Below are 16,509 nucleotides of genomic sequence, written 5' to 3' on the forward strand. Positions count from 1 at the left end.
CCTGCTCTACAAACAAATATGGTGTATTCTCCAAAAACCACTAAGTGTCATGCTACAGATATGAATAGCTGTACATGGATCTAATTGCTGTTGACAAGCTCATGTCACTTGCATACAGGGGGTAATACAGTGGCTAAAGTACACTAAATTCAGTACAATATTGGCAGCTACAGGAGAGTGGCATGGAGTATATGAGGCGTTTCACTGATCATTACCATCGAAGGGTTTCAATCAGACTTTACCAGAAATGTCTTTATAACTGACTGACTGTGGAAGCTTGTTTCCAAACTAACATTTCATCCCCAGAATCCTTGTGCCTAAAAAAATGCTTTGAAAGCTGTGTACATACTTGTATAATAGTTACTAGTTTCTGTATTTATTGTACATTTTAAGACGTAACCATTCGTTTTCTATAAAGTGTTATGTTGAGCTTTCTTTTATTCTATGTGCTTTATGGTTGTTTCATAACCAAAGAGGCTGCTAATAAAATACAGAATGTAAATCCTGTCTGTTATTTTTCTTTTTTCCAGTAATTTGAAAATAATATGGGAAATCATCTCTATTGTAGAAGAAAATAGTTTTATATTAGAATTGTATACATACTTGCCATTTATTTATGAATTTTCCCACTTACAGTGATGACAGGCAGAGAAGGGGATTTTGACCATCTGGGTTGCTCTTGAGAGAACTGTGGTGTTCACCAGATTCTGTAGACGTAAGACTTTTGACATGCTCTGGACATAGAACCCTAATTTAAAGACGTGCACACACATGCATTTGTCAAAATAACTGGTTACAAAGGTGGGATCGCAAGGCTGAAGTGACTGAATATTGGTAATTTTCAAATATTGACCGCACCAGTCATGGATTTCTTTGCTTAAAATTCCTTTATTGAGACATGGGCTCAGACAAGTGTATCGGGGTCTGAGCCCATGTCTCAATAAAGGCATTTTAAGCAAAGAAATCCATGACTGGTGCTGTCAATATTTGAAAATTGTGAGTGAGTGGCTACATGGTGGAAACCGTTGCACATGTACCAGGCCCTAAGAATTGGGAGGCTACAGGTGCTGACTAAGAAACCTATTTGACTGAATATTGGTAGTCGACAAATACCTTCTCACCAATAAAAATACATCTGAATTGTTCATTTACAGTTTATAAGGTACTGATAGCCATTACATACAGAAGAAAAAAATCTATTCTGTGCACTTTAGAATCGGCTTTAGCAGGGCGGTCATGGTTAGTAACCTAGGGCCAGTCTCTCATGCTGCCTAGAATCAATGGACCATATGTCCCACTCAATTGGCTTTTAGTTGTGGGAGTTGCAGCCAGGAGCGTAACTATAGAGGAAGCAGAACCTACGACTGCAGGGGGGCCCCATGAGTCTCTAATTAATGAGCAATTAATATATATTGGTAAAACAGGACAACCTCTGGACATGTTGGGGGCCTTAAATATAATTTGCTGTGGCCCATAACATCTAGTTACGCCGCTGGTTGCAGCATAATGTTTGCCAACTTGCCTAGATATTTGTGTTGCCCCATTATGAATTTTAATAAGATTATACATTTATACACCAACTTGTATCACTTTGAAGGACATAAAATATCTTGAAATAACTTGGAAAACCAAATGGATCCCATGTGTATCTAGATGGAAAGCCCTGACATCTCTGGATGTGGTGCACAGTTTTGTTTTAAAATTAAAGCTTATTTCTGCTATTCTGATTTTGTCAATGGAGGCCTGCACTTGTTGAACTTTGCTTCAGATCTGTAAGGCATATGGGTTTGTGGCATTCCAATCACAAACCTATCAAATCAATTCAGAATACATCTTAAAGGGATTGTTCTTCTTCAAGTTAACTTTTAGTATGATGTATTGTAGAGAGTCCAGAAAAAGTATGTTTTAGTGGGAGCACTTACCGGACACTGAATTCAGACGTGCTGTACAGCTAGCCGCCATCCCACACGGTCACAAGAATTCCAGGAACAAGAAAAGCAAAGCACCGGGAGAATTCAGTAAAATGTAAAAAAATGAAATTTTATTCAATAGACATGTAAAAACCAGTTACAGCTTCTGATGAAGTGGCAGGACGCCACGAAACGCGTTAAGCGGGCAGCCACGGGTTGCTGCTGTAACTGGTTTTTACATGTCTATTGAATAAAATTTCATTTTTTTACATTTTACTGAATTCTCCCGGTGCTTCGCTTTTCTTGTTCCTGGTATTGTAGAGAGTGAAATTCTGAAAATCAATTTGCAATTGATTTTCATTTTTTATTATTTGTGTTTTTTTTTTTTAGTTATTTAGCTTTTTTTTCAGCCATATGATTGCTAGGGTCCGAATTACCCTAACAACCATGCATTGATTTGAATAAGAGACTGGAATATGAAAGGGGGGACCTCAACAGAAAGATGAGTAATAAAAGTAGCAATAACAATAAATGTGTAGCCTTACAAAGCATTTGTTTTTTAGATGGGGTCACTGACCACCATTTGAAAGCTGGAAAGAGGCAGAAGAAGAAGGCAAATAATTGAAAAACAATGCAAAAGAAAAAAAAACAAAGACCAATTGAAAAGTTGTTTAGAATTAGACATCCCATAACATACTAAAATTTAACTTAAAGGTGAACCACCCCTTTAAACCCAAACTAGAAGCACATTAGATGCACAGCAGAATGTATTCATTTAAGTGCAACACTATCACATACAGGAGCAGGGTAAATAAATGGGCCTGTGGAATTGACCTATTTTAACTTGGGTACTCTTTGCAACTGTCCTGTTTTTAGAGGGACAGTCCCTCTTTTGACAGCTCAACCTGCAGTCCCTTGTTTATACTGAAAGTCCCGTTTTTTCTCTGCACTGAACAGACAGAAAAAGGAACAAAGTTTCTAACTTCATTGATTTTTGGCAGAGAGCCCAGAACAGCCACAGCTGCAGAAAAGATACTTTTGTAACAATTTTGAGATAACCAAATAAGTAATTGTAACAATATAAGATAACAGGTCTCTTGGAAGAAGTTAGACTCACAGCTTAAAGGGCATCATCATCAAAACTGTAATAACTGTAAAAAACACAGAAATATTTTCAAACTTTCATAACCTGCCAAATTTTGTAAAATGAACATGGAAATTAGGGGGTGTGGCCACAAAAATGGGCGTGGTAAAAAATTGCCAGATAATGACAGACTTGTCCGAGTTCCAAATAGGACACATGATTTGTGCTCACAAGAAGCATCTGCCATGCAAACTGCTACTCTGATTGGTGTGTTCAGAAGTGTCTCCAAAGTGATGGCACTGACCCTTGTGTTCCATTCACTGCAGGCCAGTATGGTGCCTTTCTTTCGGAAGACATTGTCGACAGGTTGGACACTCCTAAGTCCCTGCTCAGCCTACCCACCACACCTGACTGCGTGGAACTTTAAAAAAAAAAAACGAAATCACGTGACTATCCGTCCTGTCAGCAGTAAAGGGCAGGAGGCGGGGCTAGCTGTCAGACTTCTGCAGTTCGCTACAATGATCTAGCCGTTCCGGGTCACATGGGCTCCGCCTCTGAGCGGCGTTGCCAGGTTTCAGGATCCCGGAAGCGGATCTGAGCGCAGCTGCTGTTGTGGCTGCTTCTTTCCATGGTTTGACGGCCAATGATGGCGGGGCAGGAAGAGCAGGAAGCCTGGGACAGGCTCGCACTATGGGATCGTGGGCAACAGCCGCTGGCCCTGCTCACAGACCGGCAGACTGACTCTGTTCTAGAAATGAAGGCTGCTGCTGAAGATCTGCCTGTCCCTGCGGAGGTAAGAGACCATGACAGAGTGACAGCTCCCACTGCCACAGGCAAGAGCAGTTTGTATGGAGTTTGATTTTTGTTCTGAGTCTGATCCTATTATAGGCGCACTATATACTATATATGCTATTATACAGGGCACAGACAACAGTGCCAGTAATTCATGACATGCTCTCATTCCTGGACTGAGTCCGAACTGTGATAGAAAAGCGAATGGGACTCCTTAGGTTCACAGTTAAGTTTGCTATATCCACTACATAAGTATTCTGCTGATATTGGGGCTGTCAAAATCACCTTCAGGAAGATTTTTGGCATTTGGCTGCCATCCGCTCTTTTGACAATTTCGCCAAACGAGCGGATCTCTCCCCGATATGCCCACATCGAGGTGGATGATATTGGGCAGATCCAATCATGGGCCCAATGATCGAATCATAATGTAGCCAATACGGGCAGTCGGATCACGGGACCGCATCAATGAATAGACGGATTTTTTAATCTTGCCAGATATCGAACGGGAAAACCCGCCGGAGGGCCCTACACACGGGCCGATAAACTGCCGACTCAATCTGTCTGCGGCTTTTATCGACCTGGGTGTGGCCAGCTTTAGAGCTTGGGATGCTCAGCCTGTCGGATACTGTCCCTAAGGGCTGAACTCCACAGCGCACCAAGGTGAGATCTGTCACCATGCAATGGCACACATTAGATGTGTTGGATGTACAGAAGATAAAGGGAGTGAATGTGAAATCGCAGGTAAAAACTACATGTATCCGACTGTCGACGCATCGTGGAGTTCAGCCCAAAATCAGTTGTAGGTTGGATTACATTGGTCAACCACTCTGCATTTAGAAAGCTCAAATGGTCCTGATGAATATATTTGGCACAAATCCCCTTTAGTGATGTCTGTTACACTGCAATCTTTGGTAGATCACATTCTCACTGATTGTCACCCAGTGGGTGTGTATATGCAGATCATAGTGTTGACCTGTTGCACTGAACATTATCTGCTCCAGTGAGCTTGTTGGATGACCTGCCAGGTAATGTTGTGCTGGCAGGATCTATTTATACCATTAAGAGTGGCTTGGGTGATTTCCTGAACAAGCATAACATCCAAGACTGTTGTTATCTCAAGATCTATAGCTAGTATAGATATTGGTATATATATTTAGGTCTGTATAGTTATAAGTATCAGTAATGAGGTCCATTTGATAGGGTTGAACTTGATGGACTTTGGTCTTTTTTCAACCAATCTTAAAGGAGAAACAAACCCCTTATTACCCCCCCCTCCTCACCCCCAGCCTAGCTGCTACCCCGGGCAAATGGCCCTAACTTTTTACTTACCCCTCAGTGCAGATTCATGGATCAGAGTTCACAGCAGCCATCTTCTGGGTCTTCTTCCGGTGCTTCAGCAATTCCGTCCATTTCGGCACATGCACAGTTGTCGCAAACCAGGAAATTGCTCCAATTGTGCATGTGCATGCACCGCTCTGCTGGTCTCATTCTCAGATTACTGAAGACTCAGAAGATTGCTGCCGTGAACTCCAATCCCTAAATCTGCGCGAGGGGTAAGTATAAAGTATGGGGCATTTGCCTGGAGTAGCAGCTAGGTTTGGGGGGGGGGTCTATATGGGGTGGGGGGTAGGGTTTTTTTTTTGTTTTTTTTTTAAATAAGGGGTTTGTTTCTCCTTTAACTATGTTAGTGCCCCAAAACCTTGTGAACTTTCACCTTTCCAGTTATACCTGTATGTTATCCAATCACTTAGATTGTAAGCTCTACAGGCCAGGGACCTTCTTCCTTCTGTGTCTCTTACTACATGGCACTTTGTCTCTATGGGGCAAATTTACCAACCTCCAAAAATTCGCCAGCGATCACTTCGCTCACATCGCAAAACTTCGCCAGGAAAACGCTAATTCACTAAAATACGAAGTTACGTCCAGGCACCGAACGCTGGCGAAGTTGTGCTACCATTACTGCGCCAAGTGACGTGAAGTTGCGCTAGCGTTACTGCGCCAAGTGAAGTGAAGTTGCGCTAGCGGTGCCTAATTTACATACAGCGGGAAGTTAAAATACAATGGACGCATATGTTGCAGCAAATACGTTGCACTACACAAGCCTAATAGAGTTGTTATATTGCCCTACACATGAGCCCAGTGTGCAGTTTATGTGCCCGGTACCCCATTAAAAAAATTTACGCTCTTTTGCAGCCTATCACCCTGAAAATAGGAAGCATTTAACAATTTTTTGAGGAACTCCTATCTACTCTATGGCACTTCGCCTGCTCTGAGGTGGTGAAGGCAAGTCTGGCGCAAGAGGTAACGTTCAGTAAAATCTGCATCTTAGTGAATTTGCGTTGTTACCTCCATTCGCCAGAGAGCTAATTCTCCAGGTGTTAGGGAGCGAAATACTGCTAGAGTCTATCTCCTGCGCTAGCGAAGTTACACCAGCGACCTCTAGTAAACCGGCAAAGTTCCGAAATGGTGAATTTTCGTCAGCGTTAGTCATTTCAACCTTTAGTAAATTTGTCCCTATATGTTTCAGTTATTATAATGCATGTTCTCCCTGTGGGTACTTTTTTATATTGTAAAATTGTACAGCACTGCATATCCCATGTTCACTATATAAAAGAAGTTATACATACATACATGCACCACATATAAACGCTCTTAAATTGGAGCAATAAATGCAGCACGGCATATGTAACTGGAACGTTTAGCTTTTAGACCTTCAGCTTTTGAGATGCTGGGAACTGTAGTTTCTGTGTTGCTTGAGGACAGCTGGTTGATTATTGTAAGAGGAGAGGACTAGAGATGGGCTTTCAGAGTTTATGCAAAAGGTTATAAATTCATGGATTGGATTAACACCCTGGGATTGAGTATCTCTCTGTGACATCTTACGTCATGTCTCCTGACTTCCATAGAAGTGGTCCAAGTTGTAAGGCAGGTGACAGATATTTTCCCAGTTTTGAATACTGTGCCAAAAGCACTTGAAGGCCCAGCAGTCTGTTTCTGCTTTTTAATTTTTGTAAGACTTCTCCCTCTCCTTCATTAAAGTTCCTAAAGGCCTCCAGTTGGATAAAGGCATAGGACATTATTGTTGGTCTTTGTTCACTCAGCAAACTAATTCAGTCTATGAACAGTAACCATGTATTTCTGTAAAAGAAGTTAAACAGGGGAGGCCCATCTTCACAGATATTTGGTTTTGTTTTTTTATTAGTTCAATTTTGTGCTTTTATATCACTTTGGTCATGGAGCCAACCTAAACACACTGACAGGAGACATTTTGACAAGAACATTGGGTGCAGCAAATGAAAACCAAGGCCATCCATTGCCTACAGTATATTTGGTTGTTTAGCACTTTTAGATTTCTTTTTCCATTCTATCTTTCTTTGAAACCATTATATGAAACTAGAGTTCCTAATGTTTTCTCCAAACTGAAATTGTTTGCCATGAATGGTGATTACATTACAATATATGGCCAAATATATCCAGACTCAATGACGTTGGCCCTCCTATGGTTTGCTCACTGTCTGTTCTAATTCCTCCAGTTGGTTTGGAGTCAGGACTCTGTGCAGGCCAGTCAAGTTCTTCCACTCCCATCTCATAAAAAACAGTTCTGTGCATGGGGTTATTATATTGCCCAAGTTTTTTTGTAGGAAGCAAAACCACAGCCTTACTGAGAATAACACTGTAAACTGTTGACTTTTATTTAGCTTTTATTTTTATGTACCTTTTATTTTGTTGAAATAGGTGTCTTAGCCCAAACCATGAAAAACATTCCCAGACCATTTTCCCCCCTCCACCACACTATTGATGTTATTCATACAATCATGCAGTGTTCTCCTGGCTTCAGCCACACCCAAATGCCAATCACTCCGGACAATGCCTAACAGTTGTTTGTAGGCATTTGGAACTCTGAGGTATCTGTATACTTTTGCAAAAATGTGTTGTAATAAATTTGAATAAAGACAAAACTGGACCTAGATGGACTGCATCTCAACTTGATGCAATTGTCTCTCAGTAAGATCCAATTTACACGCTGACAACGTCAGATTTGTGATTGTTAGAGTGCAACAGACTCCTCTATCTGCCTGTTTATGTATCAGTGTTCCTCTCTATGTGCATAACTTTTATTGGATTTCATACAGCTTCCAATTGAAGATTTATGCAGCTTAACGTCCAGATCATTGACAGTAACATTGTCTGCAGCTGTTCCTGAATCTACAGAGGACATCCTCCAGCAAGGGTTTTCTATGTTAGGGATGGAAGAAGACAGAATTGAAACTGCACAGCAAGTAAGTTATAAAGGTCAGATTTTCCTTTGCCACAAAGGAGTAGCCTATACCATTGGACTTAATATGCTGTAGCAAAGCCATGGTAGTGTGTGTGTGTGTATATATGTGTATGTATATAACACACACACCTTGTTTTTATATATCATATCATTTATGAATCATGTACCCCTATTGTAAAATATAATGTTAAGTTACCAAGAAGTTCCTTGTCGAGGCCAAAGTCTAAGCGTTTTTATACAGATCATGGAACTGCAAGGTGACTTCAAAATCCTCATATTTTTCAACATTATCTACATAAGTTTTACTGAGTCATGTGACCAATATTACAACATTATAATTCGATATTACCTTCATATAAAAGTTCCTATGCAACATAAATTCTGTGTTAGGAATTTATTGGGAGGACAAGCAAAGTAATGTAATAAAAAGCTGTAATTATCTTAAAAGATAAACACAGTATATAATGTATTACTTTGTGCACAGTTGTCATTGTTCATAGTGATCATAAAAATTAGCAGCTGTCATACAATTGTCAATTTGTTTCATTAAGCAGATGTTCTCATCATGGATGGATGTACAATATTAGGCATTTAAATATGATAAAGCCAGTGGTATTTTAACGTAGCATTTGTTAATCCTTTAGTACAATTTCCAGCTATTAAGGTGGTTATCTAGTTATTATGGTGACTTGTAAACTAAGGCATTAATAACATGCTAGCAACATCCAAAATAAGGGGTAAATTAAAGTTAAAATCATTTGTTGTGGGAAGAAGTTGCTGTCTTTATGGACAATGCATGTAAATGTATAATTCATTGAATTTTTTTCTGTAGAATGGCCCATGAACACCTCCCAAGGCCTGTCTTTGTGCACTCTGCAGAACTAAAACAAGCAGAGGGACAGCTTATACAGTAGTCTAGTGTTAGACTCTAGCGTGGAGCCTGCTGACTTTTAAAAAATTAAATTGGTTCCAATGTTTTCGGTGGTTTTAGCAAATATTTTTTTCCTATGCATTCTTTAACAACACTTTCATAGGAGTTCATATCTTTCAAGTTTGCTACCACAGCATAAAATTAGACCCTGGTTACATCCAAGTACTAGAAGTGAGAACATGAAATGAAATATAGCAATGCATCATCTGCAGATGTAATATGTTTTCAAATCTATCCATATCCTTCCACTATTGTTAGGTGCAGCATATACTGTGGCTTTGAGTATCAGCTATAATGTCTCTCTATTTTGTGATCCATGAATCTACAGTTGCAAAATTATTCCTTGTAAAATTATACAAAGGGGACATAATCTGTTATATTTGAGATTATCTGTCACTGTTTAAACAAGACTGCTCTACTTTTTCCCAGTTCTTTTCATGGTTTGACAAGTTGCAGATCCACATGGATCATGATGGGAGTGCAAAGTACAGGTACAGTTGGTTTATTTAATTTTACATTGTTAAAACTGCTCGATTCAAGTTATTTTCGTTAATTGTGAACATTAATATTTAAAATGAGTTCAATACCGGGTGTTTCTTCTGTGCTAATGGGTGTCACACAAGGCATTTTTAGGATAAGAAAAAAACCAAAAAAATACGAATCAACTTTGGGCGACTTTGGAAAAGCGAAGCAGTTAGATTAGATTAGTCGCCCGCGAAAGAGGAGATTTTTCGCTGGGCGACAAATCTCCCCATCTGCCACTAGCCTAATATGTTATGTTATCTGAAGGTTATGCAGTATTTGTGCTTATGGTCAGGTTCCTAACTAAAGCATCACAACATAAAATAACACTATGGATCAATAGAGAGGCTTTAACTCATGCAGAAATGTATAGTGAGCTTGATTGGGCTAGTCATTAAGATTCACAAAAGACGCATCATAAATTCTTTTTTTTTTGTTGATTTTCTAGAGAAATGCGAGAATACTTGGCTGGGTTTCAGGAGCAGTGCAATGCAATACTGAATGATGTTAACGTGGCACTGGATCATTTAGAGTCTCTTCAGAAACAATATCTCTTTGTATCAACCAAAACAGGAACATTGCATGAAGCTTGTGAGCAGCTCCTGAAAGAACAGGTATGTCTTGCTAGTTTGGCCTATGTGAAGCTATCCTTTGCAATCCAAGTGTGTACACAATAAATGTTACATTTAAGGGAAAATAAACCAATATTAACACGGTAAGCTTTATCACATTCACCATTCTTGTCTACTAATAGTATTTTCTTTTATTCATCCACAGTCCGAATTTGTTGAGCTAGCAGAAAACATTCAGCAGAAACTCTCATATTTTAATGAATTAGAAAATATAAACACGGTGAGTGTACATTTTATGTCTTCCACTAGAACTGTGTTTAAATGAAACATCATAGAATGCTTTCTATAACCCATAAAATAACAGTAGTGCCAGTTATTTACTTGAGTAAATAACTGCTGTAAGATTTACATGTGTTTCATTACAAAGATCACTTAATTACCTGTAAAACTTAACTTTTTTTATAAATTAAATATAAATAACACAAACATTTTTTTTCCTTTTTGAGATGAACCATGGTAGTCTGCCTCTCACTGTTTACTTTGATCTCCGAGTACTGAAAACGTATCGGTTTCAAAAACTGTTACATATTGATTGCTCCTTTGACAAATAGAGAGAGACATAACTGTTACTAGTAGTATATCTTCCTAATTGTACCACTGTGGCCTTTATTGGCGATACCTCACATCTCATATAATAATTATTATTATTTACAGTACATAAGAACAATATAGTTTACCATAAACACGTCCTTAATGTATGCTATTATTCTCAGAGTATAATCATCTAATCCTGCACCTGTTTTTGTTTTCCAGAAATTAAACTCCCCTACATTGTCTGTAAATAGTGAAGGATTCATCCCCATGCTTACAAAACTAGATGACTGCATTTCCTACATTTCTGCACATGTAAGTATGCTGAAAATTATTTTTCCCTACACTTATGCCTGTATATTGTAAGACTTGTAGTTAACATGTTTAACCCCTTTGCTGACAGATAATTTTCCACAAAACCACTTACCTGCCAACCAAATCTTTTCAGCATATTGTTCTTTTACGCTACCTAGGTAACCTATATTTTTTTCCAGGACATCCTAAGCTGTCTAAATCTGAATTCCAACTTAATTTTTTTTTTGTAACAAGGTTACCCCGCTCTATGTGATTGGTGTTCGTGATATCTGATAAATTATACACACTAAGCAACTGTATTAACCTATCAATTAGGAGTTCAAGAAATGTTCCCTAAATTAATTTTCTGCTATGTGAACAAAAAAATAATTTTTGTGCACACATTTAAAGCTTGTCTGTGCAGTTTTTAAAAACTGTGTGCTCAAGTCAGAATTAATACAAAATGTTGTGTTTTCTTACAAAATTCTTGGTTTGCACCACAATTTGTTTGTGCATACACAAGTGCACACCGTAAAGGGGACATTGGGTTCAATGTGTTTAAACTGAAAACCGCTACTCTTCATGTTTGCATGCTTATTATTTATATTTGCCATATTGTTTGCTTCTGCTTCAACAGAACAGTGCTATGTATTTATAACAAGTACATTTGTTGGTTTATTGACGTCAGCTAGCAATGTGGTAATTTCCTGTCTCTATTTATCAATGCTATTAGGGAGAACAAAATTATCAGAATAATCAATAATCATTCCTTTTTCAAGGCACAATGTTACCTTTTGTAATTTGACATACATTTTTATGTCATATTCTTTTATTTTTTCAAATTGAATAGTTTTAATAGTTTTGATATGAAAGCTATATTAAATATGTAATATATGAAGCAATAATAATATACATATTGTTTTAAAAATAATCATTTCAATCTCTATTTATTTTTTGCTTCTGGTATATTGTTGTATCTGGCAGTTGATGTAATAACCATTGCATTTTGTAAATTCTTTTTAGCCAAACTATAAAGATTATCCTATTTTTATGGCAAAATTTAAGCAATGTCTTTACAAAGCTATGCATCTTATGAAGAATTACACTGTGAACACACTTCAAAACCTCACCAGCCAGTTGATTAAAAGGGTAAGTGGCTCTGCAATGTTAAAAATCTATTGTGGGAAAGCTGATATATTTGTATTGGGAAGTCTCTTTACTGAGCTTAAAAATCTGCGAGCTTATTATTATCAGTGATGCACCGAATACACTATTTTCTGATTTGGTGAAAACCTTTGTGAAAGATTTGGCCAAATACCAAATTGGAACCCTAATTTGCATATGTAAATTGGATCATGAAGGGTCTAAAAGAAAGAAAGAAAAAAAACTCCCTTTTTGTGCCATATGATTTACAGTTTTGTTTTCGGCCAAATCCTGCTGAAAAAGTCAGAATCACGAACTGAATCCTGGATTTGCTGCATCTAATTTTAATTGGCTTTTTTTTAAAAAAAAAAAAAAAAGTCAAAATGCAGTTATGCTCAAAATTTCAGCAGCTGCTCAAATTGACAACAATTTTAAAGGTCTCTTACAGAAGAAGACCTGGAAGATAGAGCTCATGAGCTCAGCTGCGCTACTCCATAAATAAGTGAGCATGCTGCCAAGGACACTTTCTAGAATAATGCACTACTATGCGGGTAGAAAGCAGGGAGGGGGGACTATCTAGGGTAGTAGATGGGGCTTTTCTAATTGGTGGTGGGGGGTTAGTTCTCTTCTAAGGAGGGCCACACAGGAGATTCTACAGTGGTGTGAAAAACTATTTGCCCCCTTCCTGATTTCTTATTCTTTTGCATGTTTGTCACACTTAAATGTTTCTGCTCATCAAAAACCGTTAACTATTAGTCAAAGATAACATAATTGAACACAGAATGCAGTTTTTAAATGAAGGTTTACGTTATTAAGGGAGAAAAAAAACTCCAAATCTACATGGGCTTGTGTGAAAAAGTGATTGCCCCCCTTGTTAAAAAATAACTTAACTGTGGTTTATCACACCTGAGTTCAATTTGAAAGGTTATAAAGCCATTTCTAAAGCTTTGGGACTCCAGCGAACCACAGTGAGAGCCATTATCCACAAATGGCAAAAACATGGAACAGTGGTGAACCTTCCCAGGAGTGGCCGGCCGACCAAAATTACCCCAAGAGCGCAGAGACAACTCATCCGAGAGGCCACAAAAGACCCCAGGACAACATCTAAAGAACTGCAGGCCTCACTTGCCTCAATTAAGGTCAGTGTTCACGACTCCACCATAAGAAAGAGACTGGGCAAAAACGGCCTGCATGGCAGATTTCCAAGGCGCAAACCACTTTTAAGCAAAAAGAACATTAAGGCTCGTCTCAATTTTGCTAAAAAAACATCTCAATGATTGCCAAAACTTTTGGGAAAATACCTTGTGGACCGACGAGACAAAAGTTGAACTTTTTGGAAGGTGTGCGTCCCGTTACATCTGGCGTAAAAGTAACACAGCATTTCAGAAAAAGAACATCATACCAACAGTAAAATATGGTGGTGGTAGTGTGATGGTCTGGGGTTGTTTTGCTGCTTCAGGACCTGGAAGACTTGCTGTGATAGATGGGTGCTGCAGCAGGACAATGACCCAAAACACACCAGCAAATCCACCTCTGAATGGCTGAAGAAAAACAAAATGAAGACTTTGGAGTGGCCTAGTCAAAGTCCTGACCTGAATCCTATTGAGATGTTGTGGCATGACCTTAAAAAGGCGGTTCATGCTAGAAAACCCTCAAATAAAGCTGAATTACAACAATTCTGCAAAGATGAGTGGGCCAAAATTCCTCCAGAGCGCTGTAAAAGACTTGTTGCAAGTTATCGCAAACGCTTGATTGCAGTTATTGCTGCTAAGGGTGGCCCAACCAGTTATTAGGTTCAGGGGGCAATTACTTTTTCACACAGGTTTGGATTTCTTTTCTCCCTAAATAATAAAAACCCTCATTTAAAAACTGCATTTTGTGTTTACTTGTGTTATCTTTGACTAATAGTTAAATGTGTTTGATGATCAGAAACATTTTGTGTGACAAACATGCAAAAGAATAAGAAATCATTAAGGGGGCAAATAGTTTTTCACACCACTGTATTTAGTGAGTTTGCAATTGATCCTTAGCATGCAATTCAGATGCAAAAGCAAACGTTTATGACCCATGTGGCTACCTGAAGTTACTGATTGGTTATGGACTGGTAACCAATCAGTGGAAACCAAGGGAGCTGCAAAGCAGGAAGTAGTGATTCTGGGTATTATGTTAGATATACGGTCAGTACAGCCTTTATAGATTATATTTTTTGCTAACTATATTAGAAACATATTTTATTTTGCACGGGCTATCTACTTGCCCAGTTTTTTTTTTTTTTTGGAACAATTCTTATATAGACCTTTACATGATTTGGAGAGTGTTTGTGGATGAAGTCCCATATACAAGCTGACTTCTCCACTATCCGTTTTTCTTTTCATGCCTAAATTGTGACCTCTCCAAGGCTAAGCCCTTGTACATGAACAATAACAAATCAAATCTATCCATTTACTTTTCCTTACTATGCCGTTTCCCCCTATGCTGAGTCACTCGGTGTACTGAGTTTTCTCAGAACTGTCAATTCCATCAGAAGCAAAGTAGATTTCCATCCCTAATAACTTATTTATTATGTCAAGCACCCATTTGATTACATTACCACTTGGTTTGTGCCCTGGGGTTCAGCTCTTTGTGATCCTGGAATGTAGATCAAAGTGTTACACGTCACTCAGAATGGAGGTCTGCCTGTGTTTGCCAGCACAGCATTCAGTGTAATGTCCCATAGCTGTGCCCTTCATAAAATATACATATATGTGTGGTCTTTTTGAACCCAATTAATATTGTTAAGGCTGGCTCAAGCCTGTAATTTAAACAAAAATCTTGGTTTTGGTATTTGGCCCATGTTGCAACTTATTTTCTGTCGGGTCAGATGCCATTGAATTAGAGTATGAAGGAGCAGGCAAAAATTACACCAAGCAAGTGGAATATGATAAATTGGAACCAGTACATAAACTGAAGTTCATTTTAAAGATGGTTGCAAACGTATCACATACTTGGTTGCATGAATTTAGAGAATTTTGTTAGTCATGTGAGTCGTTCCAGCAGTCGTGATTTGGAGCTGTCAAGTTTGCAAGGAATTTGAAGAGAGGAAAGAAAAAAAAAATGATTAGGATTCTAAGCTAACTTGCCTATGTCCATACTTGAGGGATGGGAATCTGGTGGGTGGGACAATATCAAACATAATTATCCTAAATACATGTCAATATTTTATTTTAGCAGGATTCATCAAATGCATCAACTACTGACAACGCCTTCACACTGTTTTATGTCAAATTTAGAGCAGCAGCACCCAAAGTCAAGGTGAGTGTTCTCTGAATGAAAACCCTTACACAGTTCTGTGCATGTATGCTGATTTTCTGTTTATGCAAGAATATTTCTCCTAATTCCTGTATGAGCAGGAACAATCTAGAAATCTTGAGCTTTTCCAAGGCGAATTAAAGTGGGCCTGTCGCCCACACAAAACGCTATATAATGAAAGTCCTGTGCAAATTAAACATGAAACCCAAATTATTTTTTTCTTTAAAACATTTATACCTTTTATAAACTAATTTTAAAGTTTCAGCTGTCAATCATATATTATCTGTCTCTCCTCTATTCCTGAGGCATAGAGATTGGGCAGTCACTTACTGTCAGTTTCAATTTAGTACTTCCTAGATGTCATTGCACTTCATACATTCTCCCTCCCTCCTCACACTCTATAATTGTGTAGGATACCATGCATAGGCATTAGGTCCCCCATTCTGGCCCAAACACAAGATTTTGGGATGCTACCCAACTTGCCTGTTTACCATGATTGTGAATTCCAAGACAAAGGAAAAAATACTTCTTTGCAACAGCATACTTTTCAGAAACAGTGATTTTTAGTTTCAAGTTGATGATCATGCTAAGTTGCTAACCCTGTATGCCATATGGAAAGGGAAACTAAAACTACCTACTGCTGACCATGCAAATGAGACAGGCCAGGCATAATTTTAACAAGTATCTTCAAAACATGACCAGATTCCAAGAAAATATGCTACTAGGGATGAGCGAATTTTTCTCTAAGTTTCACCACATAAATGACACCCATAGACTTCAATGGGAGGGAAAAAAGACGTGTGTCAAAAAAAATTGCCGCCCATAGACTTATGTGTTTCGGCAAATTTTTGGCAAAGTAAAATGAGTCAAATTCGCCTGTCCCTATATGCCACGTTTTCTCAGAGCTGAACGTAATTATTTTTATTTTTGTAGACCCTAATCGAGCAAGTAGAGCAGCGATCTGAGAAGATACCTGAGTAAGTAGTTTTTCGTATTCTTGTTTTTGCATGATGTAACCTATAAATATGTCAACGTTTTCCAGGTTGATATGTTCTGTTTTGCTGAAATCAGCTTTGTAATGAATGAAATGTGATGTACAGCAC

General features: G+C 38.4%; 1 protein-coding gene across 2 annotated transcripts in view; it reads left to right on the forward strand.

The window, feature by feature from the left end:
* The first annotated feature begins 3,478 nt into the window (after window positions 1–3,478).
* The window catches only part of cog3.S (component of oligomeric golgi complex 3 S homeolog), a 31,056-nt gene continuing 18,025 nt past the window's right edge, over window positions 3,479–16,509 (forward strand). The window contains exons 1-9 of one of the 2 annotated variants that reach the window (XM_018249949.2): window positions 3,479–3,787; window positions 7,920–8,066; window positions 9,426–9,487; window positions 9,967–10,132; window positions 10,296–10,370; window positions 10,904–10,996; window positions 11,999–12,124; window positions 15,326–15,409; window positions 16,340–16,383. In XM_018249949.2, the coding sequence (XP_018105438.1) occupies window positions 3,638–3,787; window positions 7,920–8,066; window positions 9,426–9,487; window positions 9,967–10,132; window positions 10,296–10,370; window positions 10,904–10,996; window positions 11,999–12,124; window positions 15,326–15,409; window positions 16,340–16,383 (947 nt within the window). In that variant the 5' untranslated portion in view covers window positions 3,479–3,637. The remainder of the gene's footprint in view (window positions 3,788–7,919; window positions 8,067–9,425; window positions 9,488–9,966; window positions 10,133–10,295; window positions 10,371–10,903; window positions 10,997–11,998; window positions 12,125–15,325; window positions 15,410–16,339; window positions 16,384–16,509) is intronic. The other variant, XM_018249950.2, reaches the window with a different exon arrangement.

This window comes from Xenopus laevis, chromosome 2S, assembly GCF_017654675.1.
Source record: "Xenopus laevis strain J_2021 chromosome 2S, Xenopus_laevis_v10.1, whole genome shotgun sequence".
NCBI lineage: Eukaryota > Metazoa > Chordata > Amphibia > Anura > Pipidae > Xenopus > Xenopus laevis.